At 50.2% G+C, this 25,143-nt stretch overlaps 2 protein-coding genes across 2 annotated transcripts in view; one reads left to right on the top strand and one right to left on the bottom strand.

Moving 5' to 3' along the window:
* DLX6 (distal-less homeobox 6) overlaps nucleotides 1-3,535 on the top strand; it is a 3,958-nt gene extending 423 nt beyond the window's left edge. Inside the window, exons 1-3 of the mRNA XM_065884227.1 lie at nucleotides 1-37; nucleotides 1,285-1,478; nucleotides 3,284-3,535. The exon at nucleotides 1-37 is cut by the window's left edge and continues 423 nt beyond it. Of these exons, the coding sequence (XP_065740299.1) occupies nucleotides 1-37; nucleotides 1,285-1,478; nucleotides 3,284-3,535 (483 nt within the window). The remainder of the gene's footprint in view (nucleotides 38-1,284; nucleotides 1,479-3,283) is intronic.
* Nucleotides 3,536-13,970: 10,435 nt separating this feature from the next.
* Nucleotides 13,971-18,372, bottom strand: DLX5 (distal-less homeobox 5). Its single transcript, XM_065884165.1, has 3 exons — nucleotides 17,823-18,372; nucleotides 15,708-15,892; nucleotides 13,971-14,658 (listed from the first exon to the last, which is right to left on the bottom strand). The coding sequence occupies exons 1-3, from the start codon at nucleotides 18,175-18,177 to the stop codon at nucleotides 14,329-14,331; spliced, it is 870 nt and encodes a 289-aa protein (XP_065740237.1). The 5' UTR covers nucleotides 18,178-18,372; the 3' UTR covers nucleotides 13,971-14,328.
* Between the last annotated feature and the right edge of the window lie 6,771 nt (nucleotides 18,373-25,143).

The raw sequence follows: 25,143 nt of genomic DNA, 5'->3' as shown, positions 1-25,143 counted from the left end.
AGCAGCGCGGCCGCCCAGACGCGAGGGGACGACACAGGTGAGAGGCCGCTGGGGCAGCTCGCTTCTCCCGCCTCCCGGCTGCCCCCTACCCCGCCCGCCCCGTTTACTTCCTCAACGCCGGGGCCTCCGCCGGCCCCCTCCCCCAGGCGGCCCGGCGCGCCCCCGGCCAGGCCTCGTGCGCGCCCGCTCTCCTGGCGCCGGCCTGCCGGCCTCGCCCGGCCGGGCCCCTTCCCGCAGCCGCGGACCCTCGGCTTCCTCGAGGCTGGACCCGTCTCGCTCCCTCGTCTCTGGCGCGCCGCTCGGGCCGCGCCTCCGGCTCGGCGCGGGCTTCGCTTGACCTGTTGGTCCGCACTGCGCTCTCCAGCCCGCTGGGTCCGTGCGCCCTTTGCCTCCCTCCTCCCCTCCGGGTTGTGAACCGCGTTTGGCAGGACTGGGGACATTTCTGGGCCGGAACTGGGGAGCGTGTTTTGCTCCCCAGCCTAATCTGGGCGGCCAGTGGCCTACTTTGCGTGAGGCGCCCGGTGCGCTTCGGTGACCCGGGGAGAAGCTGGCGTGGCCTCCGGCTCTGGTTAAGCTGGTGACAACTGGGCTCTTTCCCGCAGGCTTTGAGGTGTCTCCCACACCCACCCCTAACTGGGCCCCCTCCCTTGGGTTTTCGATACACTGTTGGCTGCTCCTTTGTTCGTGGAGGTGAAGCCCAGGGCTCAGCACCCTTGGGGGACAAAGTTGCCGCGTGAGGCTCAGCCTGCTCGGGTGCTGGTCTGAGCGGCTCGTTGTGTTTTGTTTGGGGTTTTGGTCCCTCTCAGCAGAATCATTTTTGAACACACCGAGGGATCTTGATGCACCGGGCTTGGAGCTAGTGACATCAAGCCAGCTGGCCGCAAAATCACTAGGGTGCCTCAAGCACACCTTAGGGCACTGTAAAGCCAGGCCGAGGGGCCCCGCTCCGCGGAGAGAGCAGTCGCCCAGCGGCGCCGCGCGCCCCAGAGAGCGGCTGGCGCCGCCTCCGCTGCGGCTGAGCTAGGCTGTTTGCCCCGGGGCCCAGGGCGCTCCCTCTGTACGGCCACCGCGCATTATGAGAGAGAGAGTCAGGGTCGGAAAGAGGCTTTTGCAGCCGCTGGGAGCACCCGGGCACTGTGAACCCAGAGAGGTCAGGGTGGCGTGGGGACGCTTCGAGGAAACCCTTATTGGCTTTAGGAAGACTCGGCGCAGGCCAGGCCAAGCTCAGGGAGACTGCAGCAGTAGCCTCACGGGTGACCGCTCCTCTGTATCCTTTGTTTGCAGATCAACAAAAAACCACAGTGATTGAAAACGGGGAAATCAGGTTCAATGGAAAAGGGAAAAAGATTCGGAAACCTCGGACCATTTATTCCAGCCTGCAGCTCCAGGCTTTAAACCATCGCTTTCAGCAGACTCAGTACCTGGCCCTTCCTGAGAGAGCTGAACTGGCAGCTTCCTTAGGACTGACACAAACACAGGTAATTCCCGAGAAGCCCGAGTATGCCTGAAATGCTGACCCCACTTTCAGATTGGGCAGGGAGCACATCAGGAGGAACTCTTGGCCTAGTCAACCAAGGATGGAAGGAGCTTAATGACAAATGCCTTTGCTCCAGTTACGCATTTTCCCGGGACAACACAATTTGGAATAAATGACCTGGTGTTGAATACTGGATTGGATTTGCACATCCTCCCAACCCTCGACGACCCCACCCCAGCCTAGTGTCCTTTGGTGACCAAACTGATAGTTTAATCGAGTTCTATTCCAGAGTAGAACAACACAAAAGAGAACAAGCAGGAGAAAGAGAAAAAGATGTTCAGGTCAGGAGACAGAATAAGACCCATGTTTCTTAAGGATCTTTTTGTGGGCCCTGGGACTTAATAAGGATTTCAACTCATTGGCATTGAAAGAATTATGAAGTGAAAGGGGGGTGTGTTAGCCAGACAGGCATAGGTTCCAATAGGATTTAGTAAGGCGACCAAGGTGCAAACTCTTCATCCTAGGATGCGTGAGGTGAGTTCTTCTGAAAATTGCCATAAACTCAGTGGTTAAATCGTCCTGGTTGACTGGTTGATGCAGGCTAAGGTGCCTCCCTGGATCACAGAACTTGGGAGCAATGGCAGAGCTGGAGATCAAAGAGAAACGTGCCCAAATTACAGCAGGTGAAGCCTCAGTTAAGTACAGTTGCCGAAGTTCTCCTGTCCTACTAATTTGAAAGACATATGGGGCATTTCAGACTTCACAGGAAGAGGTTTAGGCAGGTGTATTAGGACCCTGGTCATAAAGCCAGGCTGCAATCACCTGTGGTTTTTGTCCTTGTCGATTAACTTAGCTGCATGGGGTGGTAGGCCTCATCTGAAATGGGTGATCTTCAGCAAGGGGACTTCAGGTTTTATGAGATGCTTGCTGGGGAGTGATTCTATGGTGCCTTAGAACAGATGCTCCTCAAGGTCTTCTCTTCAATTCAGCCTGCTTTCTCTTGCCATGTTGCCACTGGGACCATGTATAAAGGGATTCCTGCTACTCAGTAACTTGTATTCCTCTTGGAAAAGCAGACTCCTAAGGCTAAGTAATTTTAAAGGTAAAGGAAGCTGTACCATAGAATGTCCTTTTTCAAATACAGTAGATCTGGGATGTTAGCTTAGATATGCTCCCGTCTTAGATTCCTGGTTCGCATATAACTTTCCGGAGCCCTTTGACTTTTAGTGACTGCACTAACAATCATGACCACAGTTTGAGCAACATACAAAGTAGGGAACGAGTGAGGCACAGTCCCTAATCCCTGCAGGATTACGTCAGAAGAAAGATGCTCCATGTACAGTCTGTGGCATATGCAGTATATGCATAGGTATGGTCAAGGCATTTGGTTATAAATGTACAGGCTTTCATCTGTTCTTAGTCATTTGCTCACAGTACATGCAGAGATGCCAGACTATTTGAGGAAGTGCATTCAGTTGGCTTTCCGTTTAAAACTACTCCTTTAGACTTTGAACCCAGCTATTTCATTTGCCTTTATTCTTGTTTTATTCTTATTTATGCTGTTGTTTCAAACCTAGGCTTGCATCTAACTGAAGAGTTACAATGACTTTAGGTATCCAGACAAGATACCAAGTAAATGGCGGGGGTGGGGTGGGGTAGGGGAGAGGGGAGCGGCTAGAAAGAGGTGGAGGAAGGCGGGGTCTTGAGGGCTTGGCGTTCGCGGGTTTGGTTTTTTTTTTTCTCCCAGCTATAGGCACCGGTTCGATGTTTTTCGGGCCTAATGATCGCTGCTGCGTTTCGTTCCAGGTGAAGATATGGTTTCAGAACAAACGCTCTAAGTTTAAGAAACTGCTGAAGCAGGGCAGTAACCCGCATGAGAGCGACCCTCTCCCGGGCTCAGCGGCCCTGTCGCCGCGCTCGCCGGCGCTGCCTCCAGTGTGGGACGTTTCCGCCTCGGCCAAGGGCGTCAGTATGCCCCCCAACAGCTACATGCCCGGCTATTCGCATTGGTACTCCTCTCCACACCAGGACACGATGCAGAGACCACAGATGATGTGAGTTATCCGAGGGAAATCGATACCCTAGGGAAACGTCTGAACAAGGCAAGGAGGATCCAGGACCTGCTTGCATCTGCCAAACCGAGCCAAGGAGCAGGCTTGGGAGGACTCTTATGTGTGGCCAGACCGTCTGGGTGCTTGCTCCTCTCTCTCTCCTCTCCCTTCCCCTCAGCCTCTCTCCCCTCTCTCTCTCTCTCATTCTCACTCTCTTCCTTTTTTTTTGCCTCCCTCCTTCCTTCCCACCTTTTTTTTTTCATTTCCTTTCTTCATCTGCCTTTTCCCTTGAGCAGCCTCAGTAATTGATTTTGCATCTTAGAGAGAGAGAAGGAGAGATAGAGGTAGAGAGAGGATGGGGGGGGGACTGGTTTCTGTGCCAGCACTCCTGAAACCTCTCACTGTAAGGATATTTTCCTTTACCCCTTGGGATCCAGGCTCTGAGCCTCTTTTTCTCTTTGGGAGTATCCATCAAAAGGACTTTTTTTAACAGACATTTTCCCCCACCAGAAGAATCTGCGCAAACATGGCAGCGTTTTTACTTGTTTAATGAACTTACGACATTACATGATGAAAGAGAAGCATTCCGGACTCCTGCATTTTTATTTACAATCCCAGACTGACAAAGAAAGAACGAAAGAAAGAAAAAAGAAAGAGAGAAAGAAAGAGGGAGAGAGGGAGGAAGGAAGGAAGGAAGGAAGGAAAGAAAAAAGAAACCCTCACATAACAGCCCTACTCTAAGGAAAAATCAGCTGTAAGATTAGAACGTTGCCACAGAGGGAACGCTGCATGTTTTATCAAAATGCAATGAGCAAGAAAGATGATTTAAACAAAACAAAACAAAACCACTTTTCCCCCACCCCTACCCCCAAACCCTGAACTGGAATCAGGAAAGACAGAGGAAACAACCAAAATCACCATTCTATTGCTTTGACATCTTTACTAGGTGAATTGGTGGCATTCACTAAGCTAATAGGGACATTTATATCAAGAAACATTTCTGTATATATTGTTGAATTTTAGTTGTACATATACTTTGTATGTTTTTGTCTTCTTTCATATATGGAGTAAAAGCCACAAAACGCTGGGAGTGTCCTGTATATTTCTCTCTGTGTGTCTCTATCTCACCACCCCCTCCTCCCTCCCTCCCAGTATATTTTCTATCACTCTTAAAAGAATTCCTATTTCCTAATATGGGAAACCCTATATATAAACATCAAATGCCTGCAAAGATAGCAGTTTGCAGCACTGGCCTTTGTCTTAAGTACTTTAACATTTACCATGGATGTTTTCTCAGCTTCCTTTATATATTATAGTTTTATTGTAATTTCTACACATTTATCTATTTTAAAAAATCATTAGAATGATCTAACCCCAGGTTAACCTCTAGACATCCAATAGTTTCCAGTGCTGACACTGAGTATTCTCCTTTCCCTTTCCTCAGCCAAAATAATACAGCTGTATTTGTCTTTGTTTGGAAGCAGCTTTTTTTAACAAAAAAAGAGGAAAGAATAAAAGAAAAAAACAGAAAGTAAACGCACAGTTATGACTACTTCATGTTTACAACCCTTTGCAAGCTAGCTAGATAGGAAAATACACGATCCTGGAAGAAATACATCCTTCCGATCTTGTGGAAAGCACAGAAATAATGAAAATGAAAAGTCCTTTCGTCACACAAGCAGGAAGCCCCATACTGCGAGAATTAATGGCTACAGACCTGGGCATCCTTCAAATTATGAACCTTGAAACCACTGAGCCATTTATCAGAAGTCAATAGAGATACTCAGAGTGCTCCATATAATGACAGCGACATACAGTCGTGCAAAAGGACAGTCACTATAATTAGACACAAAGCAAAGACTACTTACCAATATACCCGTTCCTTTTTTTGTTGAGCAACTTCCACGCTCAGTCAGTCTTCAGAATGGTTTAAAACCGATCAGTCTTGTCATTTTCTAGCATTCGTATTGTTACATTAGGAAAAATGTTTTCTTTTCTTTTTTCCCCCTTCCTACTGTGAAACTTTGGGTTCGTAGCTCCCCAGGATCAATTCTGAACAAAGCCTCCAGCTGCAGTGCCATCCAATTTGAAGCAGACATTGGGGACAATTTAAGGTTTTTATCCACAAGAAGGTTTTTTTCCATTCTCTTAAATGCAGCCATAATTAGAGTAATTTTTCATGTAGCCCGCTGATTACAGCGTTTTTACCGTCAAAGATAATTACCTGTAATTTTCTTCCACTTTTAATACTAAAAAGCCATCTTTATTTAGATTCAGGAACAGGAAAGGCGAAACAAAAGAGGGAAATTATTCTGTTATTCATACACAAATTGCAGAGACGTAGGACCTAAAATTGAAAATTAACCAAAATTATAATGCTGAAAAGAATGGAAGAGGCTGCAGAAGTACAGCTGGTAGTGGGGCTTTGCTGAATTATTCAAATTACGTTAGAGAGAAAGCTACCATACATCGAAACCAACACTAATTTTTCTTGAAAAAAAAATTCACCAGACACATGCCAAACCACTGTGAGTGCATGGAATTCTGAAACCCAGAAAATGCATTTTAACGCATTGGAGGTGTTATCATGTTGCTCCTGTCTCGTTCTTTCTACCTCTTAATATAAGTTTAATTAAACAGGAAGTTCTACCAAGGGGTCCTCCCCAGAACTGGCTTTTGAATTGGGCTTCCTCTGGGTCCTCTGAACCTCAAGGGTTAACATTTTCTCTCTTTAGAATGTATTGACCCCATAGTAAAGTGATTCCCCAGAGAAGGGTTGGTAGGAGGGGCGTACGCGAAGGCAGCGCCCAGTCTCGGTGCCTACTACGCCCCCCCACGTTCGAACTTCCCCGGAGTTCGAGTTCTAGAGCCTCGTTCTGACCATATTTTCCAAGTAAAAAAAAGAACAGTAGCTGCATGGGCGGTGAGGGTGAAGGGGAAAATTTCTTCTCGGCGCCAATAAGCATCTCATTATCTTTTGACACAATTTCGTCCAAAGGTTCCCGCTGGAGAAAGGCCTTTCTGCATTGGGGTGAGGGAACCAAAGATTTCTCAGGCTCCTGCACTTAACATCTCTAGCTGCTTCTAGCATCTACTGGGTCAGGAAACAGCGTCATCTATAGATAGAACTGCACCGCTTCTTGCGAGGGTCTTCCTCGGGTGCATTCCTAAATCAAACTGGTTCCCTGGCTCCGCAGCTCGGCTCCGCGTCTCAGCCAATCGTGCCCCTCCAACCCCAAGGTCGCGGCGTTTGGGCCTCGTGGGCAACAGCTCTACTATCGGCATCCCACCCCTTCCCCCTCCCCCCACCCCCAGCTTGAGGCAAAGGCACCACAAAGCAGCCCTAAAGGGTTTCAGAGGCCAGTTATTCCGGAAAACTTTCTCCCAAATGGAGGAAGGCGTCAAAGGGGCTATAAAGTCGAGAGATTCAGACTACACCTGCCATTGCCGATGTCCGCATACCCGTGATGCTAAAGGAGCACTTGTCGCGAACTCCGTTTGCTCTCTCAATGCCCGCAAACTTAAAATCATCGCCACATGTAAAGACCTCAATGGATTCGTCTAGGACTAGCTTTGAGTAACAACTTTTCAAATATATTTTAGATTGGAATCTCCAGAAGACTCCCTCCATACCTTACAGAAACCCGGTCCATTTCCCAGTCTCTAGTCACAAGCTGCACCAAATATCAACAACACAGAAAGCAAGAAAGACAATCGAGTTCTTAAGGATCCCATTCTCACCCAAATCCTTTTACTCACCAGAACGACCACCCTTCTACTGTTAAGGGCGATAAAAGGTCAGAATTCAAAAACATCTCTAAAGCAAAGTTGCAGTCCATAATAAATCACAGCAGCACCACATATAGATTGGAAAGTGTGAGAAGAGAAATATGAACTGTGTCTTGAAGTATGCAAGAAATAAAAACTTACCCCCAGTGAATATCTCTTAAGCAGTGATCAGGGTCTAGAAATCTATACTGAACAGAAGCAGAGGAGAATATTTTTCTGAGTCTCAGGGCAGAAGCTCTTTCTCTATATTCTTGGTTGAGTGAGCACATCCAGGTGTGAAATTGTTTGCACACCCCAGCACCTCTTATATTGCCAGCAAAATTAGCTGTTATTACTGTCACTGTTTAGTGATGGTTAGCGTGATACAAAAAAAAAACTGCTGTAATCAAGACCTGGCGCATCTTTGCAAATTACAGATAATTGTAAACGTCCAGATTATGATAATAGCATCCTAATCCAGCCTGCAATATAATTATTACAGAGTGTTACATCTGAAACTGTCCAGTAGGGCTAATTCAGCCATTATTTAGACCCTATTTTTGCACGGCAAATGGGTTGCTGAGTTGAAAATGTACGATTGTAATTTCACAGGGCACTCAATGAGTAATGGTATAGGAAGAGGAAAATACAAAAGTGAAATGTGAACAGTAGCGATCAAATCAAACCCAGAAGGACAAAAGACTGATTCATATGGAAAAAGAAGAGCGGGAATTAAGAAAATAGCAGATCAGTGGTCTGAAGCATTACGTGTCCAAATCTTCAATATGTGTAAGGCTGATGTGTTTGCAAGGGCTTCTACATCTGCTGCTGCCTGGAGTCTGAAATAATTTTTCTTTCTTTTTTTTTTTTAACTTGTCTTTCCCCCCTTCCCCCTTCTCTCTCCTAAGGCATTATCTTCACTTAAAAACAAACAAAAAAAGTGCCCCTCCCCCAAGCAAAGACCATTTGTCAATTTCACAATTGTCTCCATCAAGGCAGCCTCAGAATGTGCCTGTCATTTGTTTATGAACATTTTAAAAAATGAATTTGCAATCTCTCTTGTCATCAGAGCCAAGCGCCCTGGGTGTTTGTAAGTGTTCCTAAGCTTCATCTCCATTCTCTTTCACTGGGAACAAGTCACTGAGAGTTCTAAAGGATATTAGCAGAAAATGTATTAATTGCTGCTAATTAAATAAAACCGGCTGGGAAGCTGTCTCCTCCACTCGGCTTCGCCGGCTGTTGCCTTTAATCCTATCACTAACTTTTATTAATTAACACTCCCCTTCTCATGTAAACCAGTCCAGCTGATTCTTTTGCTACAAGTCACTGATGTACTTCTTTCTGTATTCCAGAAAGTCTGGTATTTTTGTTAAAGAACTGTCCCTGCCCCAGATATGTAAAAGAGCAAGGTCAGTCTCCTTAAACTATGGAGGGACTGAGGAGAGAGGGAGTTGGAGAATTACAGCAAGTGAGTCTGGAGAGAGGCTGGGGCGCTGTGCTGGTTCCAGAGTGAAAGCAAACCTTGGGTTCCAGCTGCTACCTCCTGAGGATGAGGAGGATGAACCCCGGCCAGGGTGAAACTTCTGGAGTCCAATTCTGGTTCCTGGTGGGGATGTCCTGGTCGGGGACACCTAAAGCCCACAGATTCCCAGGAGTTCAGTTTTCCCACCATGAGCACAGAGAATTTCCTGGGCATCTTTTTCAGCCTGTAGGACAGTGTGGGAGGATTCTCCCTCCTCCCACCACCTCACAGACCCTGGAGCTGCCCAGCCAGGGCCACCCTGCAGGGTGGCAAGCAGGCTTACTAGCTCCTGTGAATTTAAGGGCAATAATGAAATGTCCCCTGTTTAGTGACCCCTGTTTATAGATGAAAGTTGAGTCCATATCCTGCCTCTTCCCCCGCCCTCTTCTCCCATCTTGCAAATGACAAACGGCAGAAATAGTCCTTGAATGACAACAAGCTTCCAGTGGTTTCTTGTCGCCTTTCCAAGAAAAAAAAAAATGCTTTAAAATAAATCATAGCTTGGGTACTGTCTACCGCCCTTCACCTCCACCTACTTCTTTAAAAAAAAGTACACTAGACTGTGCATGGTGGAGATTTGACAGAGAATCGTCACTGAAACTTATGTGTGTGTGTGTGTGTGTGTGTGTGTGTGTGTGTGTGTGTGTAGAATGATGTTATGAAGCCATTTTTTCCCCTTCCTGTGGCGAAAGGTCGTAATGTGTGGTATTTCACGGTTTTATATAAATTTTGGTTTAGGATGTGGAACAGACTCAATAATACGTGCGTTTTTGGCAAAGAGACTCCTTCGGATCCCCATAAATCAGAAGTAAATACGAAGTCCCAGCGAACAAAAGAGCAGAAACAATGGCTGCAAATCAGGACTCTCTTCTCTTTTAAAGAGAGATTCATGTAAATTCCCTCGGTTCCTATCTTTACGGTTAGAGCTCGACCTATAAAACAGGTTATTACATTACAGCCGGCAGCCCTGGATGATTGAAAGGGAAGTCTTCCCCCGCCCCTCCGCAGTCGATACTCTTGTGTGTATACTTTCTGCCCTGTACCACAGGGGAACCTAAAGCTTGTCAGATGCAAAAGAAAACGCGGATGCGGCGGGGGTGGGGCGGGGATGGGGGGACGGGGCTGCGTAGAAAAATATGTAGCCAATCCCATATGTGCTACCACTATTTGGGCTGTTTTCGAGGCCCAGAGTTCGCTGGGACCATGGAAAAACCAAGTACAGTGTGCAGCACGCGCAGGCAACCTGGGAGCGCGAGCCGCAGCGCCCCCTCCCCAACCTCCCGGGAGGCGGGAACCTCCGCCCGGCCGCTGTGGGAGGGGTGCTTAAGGGCGGAGGAGAGGGGTGACCGCAGGCGGATCCGCCGGTGTGGCGCGCTTCCCAGAGGTGCCGGAGGGCGTCTGTCCTCAGGGCGTGCCTCCGGGGAGGGCTCGAGAGCTCGGGGTTGGCGGGATCCCAGCGGCCGGCGGGAGGCGCGCGATCCGAGGGGTTGCGGGACGGGGCGGGGAGGGGGTGACGGTTGGGGAGCCCTAAAGGTCCCTCTCTTCGAATAAAAGGAGGCGCTGGGGGGCGTGAGAGGGCCAAGGGTCAGCGTTCCAGGAGGCATCCCTCGCGCTTAGGGCTGGGGAGCTCTGGAGGCCGAGTGGTGTCAAGGTCGGAGTAAGCTTCAGAGCGCGCTGGGAGGAGCCGAGCACCGCCTGGCCTTGGCGCGCTATGGGCGACTCCCAGGACGGCGCGGCCGGGACGGCGCGAGCCGTGGGGCGTCCGGTGGGATCAAAGAAGCCAAAGGAGGCCAGCCGGCGCGTCTGGCATTGTGGGATAAGGGGCGGGAGAGAGAGGATTGTCATGGGCGGGGAGATCCCGGCCTAGCCTGTGCCTGTGTCATCGGGAGGGTGTGCGTGCGTGTGTCGCTGTGCGGGTCAACACGCTCCTGCCCGAGGCCGAGACATGGGTGGATCCGAGTGTGGGTGGACAGGCTCCCGGGTGGGTGCCCCAACCGGAGGGAGAGAGAGGGAGCGAGATCAAGGGCAACGAGGTCTGCGGGTTCCTCTGTGTGTGTGTCTCAGGCCCTGTGGCTCAGCACTGGAGCCGCCTGGCACCCACAGGAATGCGGCTTCTCTCGGCTCCCCAGGCCGCCCCCTGTTCCACAAGGAGGTGGCCGCCAGGAAAAAGGGCGGGGGAGTAAGGGCAGAAATCCGCCTAGCCCAACGCGAGCCTCAAACAAAGGCCAATTTATCTGCTCTTTTACACGATGGCCCAGGAGGCGGACAGGGCACCAAAGAATCATACTGGCCCTGGCTGCCAGCATGCCCTCGGCCTCCTGGGCTTTGTGAGGTGGTCTGAAGATGGGGATAGGAGCTTGGGAGTATGGGGGGCGCGGTGAAGAAGCTCACGGAAAAGAAAATTAAATGTTGGGGTGAGCTTGACATCTCGGGAGCACTAGACTGAGAGCTTGGCAAGTGGGGACCGGAAGGGGCAGGCAGAGGTCAGGAGAGTGGGGTCGGGCAGACCGGGACTATGCTGGGGAGTGGTACATGTTTATATTAGATATAGGGATAAACAATGGTGAGAAGGAGGAAGGGTGGAAGCCAGGGCAAGGGAGAAGAACATCACACGGATATTTTTAGCCTTTGCTGAGGATCTGTTATTTTTACATCCTTGGGCGCAGGACTGCAGGGAGTTAAATTCCCCAGGGAGAATCCCCGCGGTGCCAGGGAAAACCCGCTGCAGACTGGTTTGCCAGAATATTTTCGTCCACGGCTCCCGGACCAAGTTATAAAAAAAAAAAAACCGCGAGAGAGAAGAGGCCATTGCGAGTGGAAGAAGTGAGGTTAGCACAAGGGAAGGAATCCTGAAACCTAGTCTGTCCGCGCGGCGTCATGCGTGCCCGCGTCGCAACGAGGCTCTCGTGTCCTTAACAACAAGCAGTGTCAAGGCTGGGGGTGGCGGGGTGGTCGTTAAAGAAGAGCTTCCCTCTTCTTTCCGGGAAGAGTCCGAACTCGCGCTTCCCTCCGCTTGACCGCGCCGGCCGATCGGGGGTGGTAGTGAAGGGATCCCCTTTTCAAAGCAGGAGAGAGGAGGGGAGGTGATGAGGACGGCTGGAAAAATATCTGCCCTCTCCACGTGTAGAAAGGTAAAGAGTGTGCTTCAAGAACATTCTTGCCACTCAGGCCCCCAGTGGGTGCGCCCCCTCCAGCCTTCGCGAACACGCACCCGGGGGCGGCGAGGGGTGCCAGCGCAGGGGGAAGCTGGCGCTCGGAAACCGCGGCGGGTGGGGGGGGGCGGCGTTTCTTTCAGCCGGATTCACCAGACGTAAAGCGCTGGCTCTCGGTGCAATGGAAACTCCCGCACGCCTTACAAGCCAAGAATGGAAAGCAGGAAATGGATCCCTCTACCTTTCCCCCTCATCCTCCTGTTCTTTGCCAGCGCAGAAAACAAAGTGGGCTCCGCACGGCTTTCCCCCAAGCGCGTCGCCATCCGGACCTTCTTCGGAGAAAGGAGGGCTGGAGGGGAACGAAGGGGTGGGGTGGGGGCGAGAAGCTTCGAGAAGAGAAGCGCTTTGGGGGTGGGGGAGGAGGAGGGGTCCACAGCCTTGGCCGCGGCCCATGCGCCGCCCCGGAGCCAGGCAGGGTGCCTCTTAAGACCGGCAAACCATCAAATCCCCTCAAGGTCTTTCTAAATTGGCAGGCTAGAAAGGAAAGGGGAAGAGAAGGAAGGAGACGAGGAGAGGAAAGGAGAAGGAGAGAGAAAGAGAAGGAGAGAGAGCACACAGGTAAATTCCTCTCAGGGCACACAGCGTGCCTTTTCAGGTCTAGTCTCCCAATCCTGGAAGAACCTTCTCAGAAGTCCTCAGATGACAGAATGTAAATTTTTACGTTCTAATCTTCCCCCCACGCCCCCACTCCCACCCAAGAAAACTATTTTGTCAAATTTATTGCTGCTGACTTCCTAGCTGTAAAATATATCTCACGCATCTTGTAATTTCCAACAAACGATTTCCCTTGGTATCCCAAGGAAACAGAGTCAGGCGAACTAAAGGACAGTCAAAAAGACACCCACAGTTCAGGCCTGGGAGTACAGCTCTAGACCCGGGCTGTAGCTCTGGTCACACTGTTGATGTCTGTATGCAGAGGTGCAGGGAGAAGGACGCGACAGAGGCCAGGGTTGCTGCAAGTCCTTCGTTTCTGCCCCAGAGAAGCCTTCACAAAAGAGAAATCCCTGCAAACAGATGCAGTTTCCCATCGTTTGGAACCTGCTTTGCCACTGTCTTATGTAAAAGCAAAGCAGAGAGAGCTCCTTCCTGAAAAAACCAGAGCGGTAAAGAGGATGAAGGAAGTAATTTATGTTTGGAATATTGTCTCACATGATATGAATGAAATCAACACAGGGCCACAATACTTTCCTTCCTTTCCTCCACCTCATAATTCCCTCTCTTGGCAGAACGAATGCATCCCCCCTACACACACATGCCCTGCTTGGCCTACTGATTTAGGTCCATCATTGTTTTCAAGTCCTGTGATCCTTTCCTCTTGTGAAAGAGCTCAGATACATTTATAATCATACACTGAGTTCAAGGCACTACCATTTGCCACACTGCAAACATTTCAGGTTTTTTAAAAAATGTAATAGAAGGGGAAATTTCTTCTTTTTTTTCATTTTCTTATCTCTGGAAGCTCCCTTTGAAGGGAGTGTAATTTGTCTAATTGCTCTGGCAATACACAGAGGCTGATGGGGAGGGGGGCAGTCTCCACCATAATTGCTTTGAGCTTAGAATTCAGAGTGGTTATTGAGGGATTTCTGCTGCTTTCTTACACACAGGGAGGGCTGTATTTAGATTCCAGCATTACTTTCTACCTGAAACAATTTGGGGTTAAACTTAAAATTATCTAAACGTTTTTGTGGTTAGGCCAAAAAACACCTAAATGTATATTATGTGGCAGTACTCTAAACAGGCCACATATGTATATAGACATACAAAGTACAGCATCCAACGTATACACATCTACAGTTCTGCATCTACACAGCCCCCAGTTTCTGTCTTCCCTTTTGCCTTGTTGGATCTCTGCAGAGTTTGTCTTCCTTTAATTGTCTGCACAAAATGTCACTAGCCCATTATAAGTGGGGCAAATGGAGTATTTTTTAGAAGCATTTTGCTTTCATGGTCGAAATAATTTTATTTATCCAGAATATACAGTTTAATTCTTCTATCTACACTTATTTACATGGTTAAAATAACATTGAAAAAAGTCTTTTGAAAATTTGAGGTCATAGATTTCAAGGCACTATTGATAGTGTCCACAGTTGCGCAAAAAAAGTTCGTCTGTAAAAAAAGGGGGGACGGGGTCCTTTGAAATGCAATAACTTACATGCAAAAAAAGCTTTACACATGAATCTTTTTTGTTTCTGCTTTCCAAACTTCCCCATATGAATTCCTTTTTTTTTTTTTAAATGATTTTCTAAAACAGCAAAAACACAGTAGTCCCAAAAAAGACAGCAAGAGAAAGCGGCTGGTCTAATAGAGTGTCCCGGAGGCCAGCGCCAGCGGGTGCTGTAAGGAGCCGGGTGGCGGCAGGTGGGAATTGATTGAGCTGGCCGCGCTCGGGTACCAGGAAGCCGAGTTCTCCAGGTAGCTGGACGCGGGGGACTGGTTGGAGGTCGGAGGGTGGGCATGAGGGTGGTGGCTGAGCGAGCGGGACGAGCCCTGGGGCTCCCACACCGCCGGAGACTGAGGCGAGTTACACGCCATAGGGTCGCTGGAGCTGGGGCTGTGCTCCGGGGGCATCTCCCCGTTTTTCATGATCTTCTTGATCTTGGATCTTTTGTTCTGAAACCAGATTTTCACCTGGGTGGGGGAACAAAGGCACACGTTACCGGGACACTCAGAGGCTGCCCGCGCGCCTCCCCCAGGGTGGCAACTGGAGGCGATTTCGGCCCCCAGAAGGCCAGGCCCTGGCGTCTCCCCGCAGCTCTCGGCCCACGGTCAAGGGGCTGGGCCGGGGTCAAAGCCTGCATCTCGGGCCCCAGTGGGCGCCCTGTTGGCTGCTGCTGGGGCAGGACCCCCAGGCTTTTGTCTTTTGTTGGGGCCGGGGGAGGGGGCGCGAGTGTCCGCGGCCGCGAGCGCTCACGGGTAGGCCTGCGCGGAGCGCCTGCAAAGCGGCGCCACGAACGTCTCCAGAACAACCGCCAGGGCCCGGTGAGCTAGGGGCGCGGGACTGGCTACGCGAGCGTGCGCGAGTGTGGCGAACGAGGAGCGGTCTCCCCGTTTCCCGACCGACCCCTTTCACTCCCTCCTCGGCTCCGATGACATTCTTTATTCTTCCAAAGACCCCCGGGGGGCTGGGGTGGGAGTGAAGGGAACGGGACGATCCAGGGCAGATTTCCCCGTACAACCGCGCCCTCCCACCTCGGAAGGTCAGGCTGCTGCGGCCTAAAGCTCCGCAGCGCAGGGCGTGACCCTTCAGCTCTTCTGGCTGCAGGCGACGTTCCCGGCTTGCGCGCGGCCTAAGACCACCGAGAGTCCGCCGGGCCCCGCTCATCCCGAGAGGCTCTACATTGTGCAGAGAACCAGACAGTTTCTCAAAGCTTCGAGAGTGTCCTAGAAACAACCCTCCCCTTGTTTCCAGCCTAGGAAACCGGCCCCTCAACGCCCGAGGCTCGAAGGGGTGGGGCTTGCATCTCGGGATGAACGCGGTCTCCATCCCATCCCTACCGTCGCACGGCGGCGACACCCGGCCTGACTCCTAGAGGGAAGGGCGCGGGGTCAGTGTCTTTCTGTCTGTGAGTTTCTCGCGGGCCCTATTGAATCGGCTCCAGCCCGCCGGGACCGAACCCCGCGGCCAAGCCAGGCTTGCAGCCCAGGCGGGGCTCTGGCCCAGCCGCAGCCGGATTTACCTGTGTTTGCGTCAGTCCCAGGGAGGCGGCCAGCTCGGCGCGTTCGGGCAGGGCGAGGTACTGAGTCTTCTGAAACCTTCTCTGTAACGCGGCCAGCTGAAAGCTGGAATAAATAGTCCTGGGTTTACGAACTTTCTTTGGTTTGCCGTTCACCATCCTCACCTCGGGCTCGGCCACTTCTTTCTCTAAATAATCAAAACAGACCCGGTTAGAGTTGTCGGCAGACAATGGCCCTTTTGCAGAACTTGCAAATACAGTCCTTGAATTTATTACCACGCAGCCTTCACTCTCTTTTCCCCATATCACCACCTTTGCTTCACGAGACCCCTCTCTCCCCATCGTGGAAAATCCAGGTAGCCTGATTAATTCCCTACTCTGCTTATTCAGGTTCTCCTGGGTTTGTGCAAGGCGCCTTGTACAGCAAAACTCCTTTCTCGGCGTCCGGGATTTAGCCCTTGCAGCGGTTCCTGCTTCACCCGGATTCGTTTTCAAGCCCACCCTGTGTTCACCGACGTTTCTTGGGTGAGTCTGGCCAGCCGCTCACGGGGATTCAAGGGGGAGGCCCCCGGGCCGCGGCCCTCCTTATGTCAGCGTCTGTTCGGGCGCCCGCAGAGGCCAGACGCATGGGCAGGGAAGACGCTAACCGAGGTCTCCAAAGTTCAAAGACCCACAAGCAAACTATGCTCCTTCAATTCAGCAGCAAGCCGTCCCAGCCGCCGCAGACAGAGGGCCGATTATGCAGCCCCCATAATCTCCCTGCAGATCTGCGAGGGCACAGATGTGTCTGGTTTCTTTTACAAATAGACTTAATAAGTTCTTGGCCAAAAGAAAAAAAATCTTTCATTTATGCACGAAGTTCAGAGACACTGAAAGGAACGAAGACACGCCTCCCCCCTCCACCCGCCCCCCCTCCCCGCAGTCTTTTAAAGTTTTTCAGGAGTTATAGTTCCAATACAATTTGAAAAGGAATCCGCGGTGGGGTGTTTTCGTAGGAAAGGGGCGCAGGTCAGGACGAATTTAGCAGAATTGTGAGTATAGACTTGGGAGAAAAAAGACTCTCGGAACGCGTGTTTTACAAACGTGCCCTGGGGCCACAAGTCCCCTTTCACAAAAGTACCATCTTATCAAAAGTGCCCATCTCTGCAAGGGGCGGAGAACCTCTCCTCGGTGTGTGTGTGTGTGTGTGTGTGTGTGTGTGTGTGTGTGTGTGTGTGTGGCGAGCTCCTAGGAGAGGAAGGGTGGAGGATGAGGGCTGTGGTCTCGATTCTGCCAGAGCAGGGGATGCTAATATTAGCAGGATTATTAATGTGCTGGTGGGAAGAGATCAAACCTGACCAGCAAAACCTCTCCTAGGAGACCTCATACCTCTCTTACTGCCCAAGCTCACTAACCCTCTTAAACTCTCCAACTAAGTTTCAAGGCAGATGCAAAAGGAGATGGGAAGGAGAAACAAATTGTAGGCATCTAAGGGAGAAGGAAAAAAGTATTGCTCCAATATCGTGACCCTTCAGCAACCCTCCTCCGCCTTCAAATGGCTTTTTGTTTTGGGAAATGCCTTGGAGAAACCGCAAGGCTCTCGGCGCGTTCTTCCTCTGGCGGGCTACAGCTCTCCGGCCCCCACCCCGCCCCGCGCGCTCCGGGTACCCGCACCACGCTGGCTCGCGGCTGCTCTCACGCTAATCCCCGCAGAGTCTTTGAGGCAGCCTTCCACTCCCACTCCTCGAGCACGCTTACCCTAACATCCAGCAAATAACCTTCCGTTCATTACGTAAACGCCACTCAGGCTGGTTGATTCTTTCCTCTCTCTACCCCTACCCTCTCTCCAGCTTCGCCGGCTTCCGAACAGGCAAGCTGGGAATCCAGCGGCTGAGGGGTCGCCCGAGGGTACCAGAGAGGAGAGACGCTTGTCCGAACTCCCCCGCGGGCTTCCTCTACTAAGAATCTCTAAAATGCTGGTTCGGGAACCTCTCTTGGTTGCAGAGTCCCGGCCCCCACTCCCTTCCGCCGGGTGAGCCCGCACTGCAGTGGACGGCGCGGCCCCGGATCTCCCACCGCATCTCGCTCCTCCCTGATCCTGGCTCCCCCTGTGTCGGTCCCCACCCCCAGCCCCCGTACCTGGCTGGCTGGTGGCGCTCGGGACGCGGTTGTAGGCACCGCCGTACTGGTGGTAGGGGCTGGCGTAGCTGTAGTCGGCGTAAGCTTTGGCGGGGTAGCTGCCGGCGGCGCCGTTCACGCCGTGGTACTGGTACTGGTAGGGGTTGAGCGCTTTGCCGTAGGAAGCCGAGGTAGGAGAGCAGTAGCCATGCGGGGCTCCCCCCGTGGGGCTGTAGTAGTCGGAATCGGTAGCCGACGACTCGGGCAAAGTTGGCGATTCCTGAGACGGATGGTGCATGGCTGCGGACGTCTGGAACGGGGCTTGGAAGTCGCCGGATCGGATGCTGGGGACCCTTCTGTCAAACACTCCTGTCATCGCTCGCTGGCGGCAGCGGTTGTCCTTGTTGCTATGCGGCGGCGGCTGCCCGAGTTGGCCGTGGGGCTGCTCTGGTCTAAGCAGACATGGCTGTGGGAGCGAGGGAGGAGGAGGAAGAGGAGGAGGAGGAGGAGGAGAGGCGGCGGCGGCGGCGAGGAGGAGGCTGGGAGTCTTGTAGGCTCTGTCTCCGGCAGGCTGACTGCTGGCTGAGGCGCAGCACAGCCTTGGTTAAATCCTTAATTGCGCGCTTACGCACAGCGGGGTGGATCGGGTTCCATTGGCCAGGGCCTCAGGAGCAGCAGCAACACCCTAACTCGTCCAACTAGTTTTAGCACAACAAAGCATTGCTTAAAAAAAAGAGGGAGAAAAAATGAAGGGGGGGGAGTGTGTGTGTGTGTGCGTGTGTGTGTGAGTGTTGTTACTTGCTGGGGGAAGAGGGGGTCCTCAGGCAATCTGTTTTCAGTGAATACTAAAGACAACGCAGAAGCGCCAACACCCAGCTCTGTACTGTCTGGAGACAATGTGTTCCAATCAGCAGCCTCAGAAAATGCACATGTTTTGGGGATGAGGTCGACCACGGTCTTTCCATGCTCTGCACCTCCCAGCCAGCCTCGAGCTGCATCAGGGGCGAATGTGGATTGAACACTAATATTGAAATGGGGAATCAAAGCGGGGTGGGGAGCAGGGATGTGGGATAAAGGTGAGAAGAAACTGATGAGAACAATATTTTTAGTGGGGTACTGGGAGCCAAGCTGTAATTTACATGTGTTGAAAATTTGTGATTTGGGAAAAGACAGACAAATTTGCAGCAAGAACTTCCTTTGCCCGAGATGAGTTATTTCTCAGACAAGGGCGAGACAAGGATGCTCAAGAATGCACTCTTAACGGCAGAGAGAGTTCCTGCAAGCCCACATCCCTACAATGACTTAAAAAATCGCTGTCTTAAGCACAAATAACTTAATGACTCCCAAATTGCTGGTCCCCAAGAGGAGCGGGCAGCCCCACACTTTGTTCGATATTCTAGTCTATTTGGATGCTGTTGGAATAGAGGATCAGTAATTCTGTGTTCAAAGATTCCTGCAAAAGTGAATGGTCTACTTATGACTTGTCCTCACGGGACTAATGGGAACCCCAAGCACACTGGGAAGTAGATAGATAAAAGTTCTTTGGGGAAGTTGGGTGAAGCCCATGGATTTCCCTCTTCCAGCTCCATGGAGGTGGCACTGAGGGCCTGCCTTTCCATTTCCCAGGGTCCGGATTCCTGTACCCTCAATCCCTTTATTTCTTGCAGTGAAAGCATCTTAGCTCATATGCAAAGGGAGAAAAGGCTCAGGAATCAAACGCTTGGTATTTGGGATCCAGAGTTTGCCTTTCACAAAGTGTCACTCTTGCTCTAGTGGTGATCTAGCTGGGAGTTTAGAAATTTAACATTAGTCAGTTTACCGCTACCCAGTTCCTCTCCAATAGGACACTCCAGGAGCTGGATTCTGATTTGGGCCCTCCCAGCACCTTCCTCCAGGGGTTCTAAGACCCGGAACCTGGGAGCTCCACCCGACATCCAGGGTGGAACAGTCTGGCTTCTCATCACCACCTCATCCCTTCCCCGCCCCACCCCCCACCCAACCGAAGAAGAAAACGTCTACATTAGTTGTGTCTAGTCTTAGTTTAGCCTCACTTTGGCTGTGGAGCTATTTTGGCCCAAAACAGCCTAGCAGGAGAGCCGAGGGGTGGGGGCGGGTCCGGAACTCGGAGCAGGAGGCCAGCCTCGCTCCAAAACTCCAAAGCCGAGCAGCCACATGTGCACCAACTCCCTGCCTCTGGGCGCCGTAAAACCACAGCTATTGTCGCATAGCCCTCCAGGGGCAACTTCAGCTCTGGCACAAACAGGGAAGGGAAGGTGTGTGTCACAGGGTCCACAGCGCCCCTCCTCCCACACCCGCCCGAGTGCCTGCTTGTGGCCTGTGCCGCCCCAGACTCCTCTGAGATAGAAGCTCAGTTAAACAGAGCCAAGGCTGTCCGCCCATCCTCACCCCATGCTATGGATGTCGGCACGGCCGTTCACCCGCTAGGTTCTGGCTGAGAAGGACCACAGGGCTTCGGGGAAACACTACAGACCGCAGCAGGCTTGCAGCCCTGGCCTCTGCTCCGGAGTTCTCAGCGCCCATCGAGTCACCTTACACGCATCCTGCCGTTTAATTACACGAATCGCTTCCCCAAAGCAATGCCAGGGATGGTTCAAAGCGCCTCCCGGTTCGGGGAGCAGGCGGCCTTCCGCAGCACCCCACCGTATCCCCGCAGCCCCACCCTGGCACTCTCTACTTTTTATAGATTTAAAAGTTATTACGTGGCGGGAAATGAGGTCAATACCGTTATGCTAAATCGGGTGTTCGTAGCAATGTCCTTAGACCTTGCTGAGAAGGCAGATTCCAATCTGGATAGACTGGAAGCTGCAGAATTTGGACAAAATTTAGAAGTTCAAAATCTGTTGAAAACACAGTGTTACAAAGTTAAATTATTCTAGACCTTGCTATATTTCACTTTTCCTCCGACAAAAAAAAAAAAAAAAAAGACATTCTTTCCCATGTTTTACACAAGACAAAAAGGAGTGGAGTGAAAAGGAAGGATTTAACTTCTTTTTCTCCGTTCCTAAAGTGGTGGCCCTCACGCCAGACTCCGAGCCACTTGTGCAAAGGCTTCTGCTGGGTGAGGCCTCCAAACCTGGGTGTGTCTCTGAAGGTCCAGAGCATTGACTTGCTTGCTTTGTCCTGCTTCTTTTCTAGGTTGACCCCACTTCCCCCTACCCTTCCTTTTCTTAAAGGAAGCGGGAGGGAGAGGGAGCTCTAAGTTAAAAGGAGCCCGAGTCTGATCACAATACGGTCCCATTTCCTTTCACGTTAGAGTCATTGTGGCTTTGTGCGCGGCTGGCACCGGGCCTGGCCGGCGCTTCGGACCCACACTCTGGGCGCACACGTGTTGGGTATCCCGGCTGTCAGGGTAGCAACTTCTGCTGGTACTGTGGTGCTTGTGATACCAAGGCTCAGAACTTTGTTTTAAGGCCAGCGGGCCGGACGCTGTTACTTCTTTGAAAACCCACTGACAGGCCCAGCCGCGGAGAAACAGCCCCACGGCTTCAAACTTCTCCAGAAGTGCTCTCCTTACGGCGACACGTAGGAAGAATGTGAGTAATTTCATCTCCTAGTAGCCGAATTTTGCAAAGGGCGGGAGGCGGTGGAGGGGAAACGGGCCCTAAGAGTAGTGCAAGTCTTTACCACGAGCGCCACCCAGTGTCCGCGAGGAGCAGCGTGCAAATGGCAAACGCTTCCCAGGCTCACAGTCCCTGGCTGGACAACGCCCGTTTGTCCTGGGGTTCGAGTCGGCTACCACGTGGCTTTCCTTCTCTCCGCTTCCAGCAGATCTTTCTCTCCACTCCCACGCCCTTTCTTTCCTTTACGTTACTCCGTATACATTCATACTCTTCCCCTCCCCCCTCCAACCGGATCACTTTTTTTCTGGGTTTTAGCACGAAATCCAGCGATTTGGGGGCGTACCATGCTCTGGGATGACTGGAATCAATCGAGGGTGACCCTTGTTTCCTAGACAGTTCGGAAGAAGCAGGCTCTCCTCTAACTGGATGAGGCGCTGGAGAGACTGAGGGTGATTCACTACTCCCGGGAACTGGAAAGATGGTGCCACTCTGAGTTTGCAGGGAGAGTGCTTTGGAAAGGCGTGGCAGGGGAAGTGGGGGGGGGGGGATCATTTTAATAGCTGCTAACTCAATTTTTTCCCTCTGACCTATCTGGAAATCTACTTACTCATGGGTTTGCCAAAAGTAGAGCATCCTTTCCTTTGGGCTTGAAGCGCAGACAAATTACTGCACCTGAAAATATTTAGTTTATAAATTATGATCTTTTTAATATGGACGCTACTATTTTATTTAATTAAAAATTGTACTCATCAATTGGATGCACGAAATTCACGTAGATAAAGGACCTCCATAACATGACACTAGCATATATGCAAACTTGATGTAAACAAGTCTTCTTTATTTTAGAATTTTTTAAATCCGTGGACTACCTGTCTTAAAAGTCCTTTCCTTGGTTTGAGGTTTATTTTAGTTTTCATTTGCAGTGCTTTGTCTATTATTTTGTTTATCTGTCCAGCGAAAACTGCTCTGAGCAGTTCACTGTTATTATGTCTTTTTTTTTTTGCGGTAGGCGGACCTCTCACTGTTGTGGCCTCTCCCATTGCGGAGCACAGGCTCCGGACGCGCAGGCTCAGCGGCCATGGCTCACGGGCCCAGCCGCTCCGCGGCATGTAGGATCTTCCCGGACCGGGGCACGAACCCGTGTCCCCTGCACCGGCAGGTGGACTCTCAACCACTGCGCCACCAGGGAAGCCCTATTATGTCTTTATTGATCAGGATCCATCTAGAGTACTTTTCATCCTAGAAATCTCAAACACAAACACAGCTGGTTACATCATATGTTTTGTGGAGATAGATCTGAGTATTTTATTTACAATGGAGCTTCATTTTTCTTTGAGCTAGGGCATGAAGATCATTTAATAACTTAAGGTAAGAGCCCTGAAATCTTCAGTTTGATGTTTGTCTATAAAAGACACATTTCCGGGCTTCCCTGGTGGCGCAGTGGTTGAGAGTCCGCCTGCCGATGCAGGGGACACGGGTTCGTGCCCCGGTCCGGGAAGATCCCACATGCCGCGGAGCGGCTAGGCCCGTGAGCCATGGCCGCTGAGCCTGCGCGTCCGGAGCCTGTGCTCCGCAATGGGAGAGGCCACAACAGTGAGAGGCCCGCGTACCGCAAAAAAAAGAAGATAAAAGACACATTTCCATGAATTGCGATGAGATGAAAAAACAGGAGTGATGATTGCAAAAGTGGTGAAGTCTTTAAAAAATATCACAAGTTGTTGTCATTGGTTTTGGCAACTCAGCTGAATGGCTTTTGTGTCTCTTGATAGAGAGCCAGGCATACTGGCTTGGAACTGACATTCAGAGGTGGTTCATCTTCTGAGTTAGCAAAACTGTTTAATTCCCCACCGAGGTTTAAAGTTCTTCCCGTGCACTTGTGAGACTGAACTAACTAGGCCCAAGCCAAAATGCTTTGGAGCCCATATGAATTGACAGTGAGGTCACCCAGGGAGGGAGGTGAGGGAATGGGGGTGTGGGGAGGTGATGGAAAGGATAAGTAAAAAGAAAGATTCCTCCCATGCTGAAATTAATTACTGTACCCCCCTGCCCTCAAGAAAAATGTGTTTGGAGTTAAAGAGCATCTCCAACAAAGTAATCTCAGAGGATTCACTAGCAGGCAATTATATAAATATTCTGAATAAATTAAAAACCCCCAGAGGGGGAAACTATTTTCCGCTTAATTCCAAGCTAATAGGACTTTTCAGTCTATTTCCAAATGATAGTGCAGATCATAGACTTTGGCAGATTTTGTTTTTATAATTAAGACATTAAAATGTGTTTATTCATTTAACTTAAACATAACTGCTTAGGAAAAGGCCTTAAGTATCCACTCAAATCTATTCTCTATGAGACAAATTTAATATACCACAGCTGAAAACACTTCAAGTTCATCTAAGTAGGAAGTAAATGGGATTATATTATTATAAGTCTTTGCAAACTGAAATTGAGCCATATTCTTCCTCCTAAACTCAGATTTCATCTTCTTGAAAAGAAGGTTTGGCTGTGACACTATTCTTTATTCTTCTTAAAGATACATAAATTCCAATTAAAAAAATACCCCTTGTGGAGTTAAAAGAAAAGTAATCGGCAGACAGGAATTCAGAGCAATGATCCAATTTTGGCAAGGAGATAGCAAGAGTGAAGCTTAAGTCATTTTTAATAACATTCTAATTCCAAGATCAGTTTAGAATTTTAAAGTTCATTGATCCTAAGCCACTGTGTTTTTATGATCTGACAACACTGTATGCAAAGGTGTAAAAAATCACTTCTAAAGTCAAATCCGTTCAGATTATTCAATCACTGTGAGCTGGGTTAAAACTTGGCCCACAAATATATGCACTCAGGTGGGTAATACAGTTTTATAGATATTTTTGCACCCTGCCTTAATTATATCATTTTAATAGATTAAAACAAACAGCAAGAAAACACCAAACCTTTTTGTACAGCTGTGTTTACTACCTTATACCTTTTGTAAAGAGAAAGATTCTTAAATAGGCAACCCCAGCCTGAGATAAGAGGTTTCCCTGCTGTGTTACACAGCATAATCAGTGGAAGGCACAGTGCCCACCTGGACTTGCATCCCTCTGAGCTCCTGCAGAAGAAAATAAAGGCAACGGGAAGGAAAAGTCAATAGCTTTCCAAGTGAAGTGTAGCTGACAGCAATGGAGTCCTTTTTTAAAAAAATTGTGGACAGAAAAGATACCTTACCCTTCTTGTACCCAGAATCTTAGTAATAGTCAACTTATATAGACCAAGTATAGTTAAGCAGAATTTTTCTTTTGCAACACCAAGTCTTAGTTTTTTTTTTTTTTTTTTTTTTTTTTTTTTTTTTTTTGTGGTACGCGGGCCTCTCACTGTTGTGGCCTCTCCCGTTGCGGAGCACAGGCTCCGGACGCGCAGGCTCAGTGGCCATGGCTCACAGGCACAGCCGCTCCGCGACATGTGGGATCTTCCCGGACCGGGGCACGAACCCGTGTCCCCTGCATCGGCAGGCGGACTCTCAACCACTGCGCCACCAGGGAAGCCCCCAAGTCTTAGTTTTATTTCTCTTTCTCAACACAGCAGACTCTTAGATGGTGCATTTAGCAAAGTATTGTAAACATATACATTCATATAATTTATTGCTGCATCCTGGGTTACAACTTTGCGTATGTGACTGCAGGTTCCCAGTGGTTTGAGTGCATTTTCTCAATTTTACCCCTGAATGATGTATGCATTTTAACTGGTTACTTCGGAAATCAGGCAACACTTTGGCTGCTACT

Source organism: Phocoena phocoena, chromosome 9 (assembly GCF_963924675.1).
Source record: "Phocoena phocoena chromosome 9, mPhoPho1.1, whole genome shotgun sequence".
NCBI lineage: Eukaryota > Metazoa > Chordata > Mammalia > Artiodactyla > Phocoenidae > Phocoena > Phocoena phocoena.
This window is presented reverse-complemented; position numbering and strand designations above follow the sequence as displayed.

Bases quoted from the DNA above. Each gene is read 5' to 3' on its own strand.
- DLX5 (XM_065884165.1), bottom strand. From the start codon at position 18,177: ATGACAGGAGTGTTTGACAGAAGGGTCCCCAGCATCCGATCCGGCGAC. The intron at 15,893-17,822 runs GTACGGGGGCTG...TTGATTATTTAG, and splicing joins GAGCGCCACCAGCCAGCCAG to AGAAAGAAGTGGCCGAGCCC. The intron at 14,659-15,707 runs GTAAATCCGGCT...TCCCCCACCCAG, and splicing joins TGGGACTGACGCAAACACAG to GTGAAAATCTGGTTTCAGAA.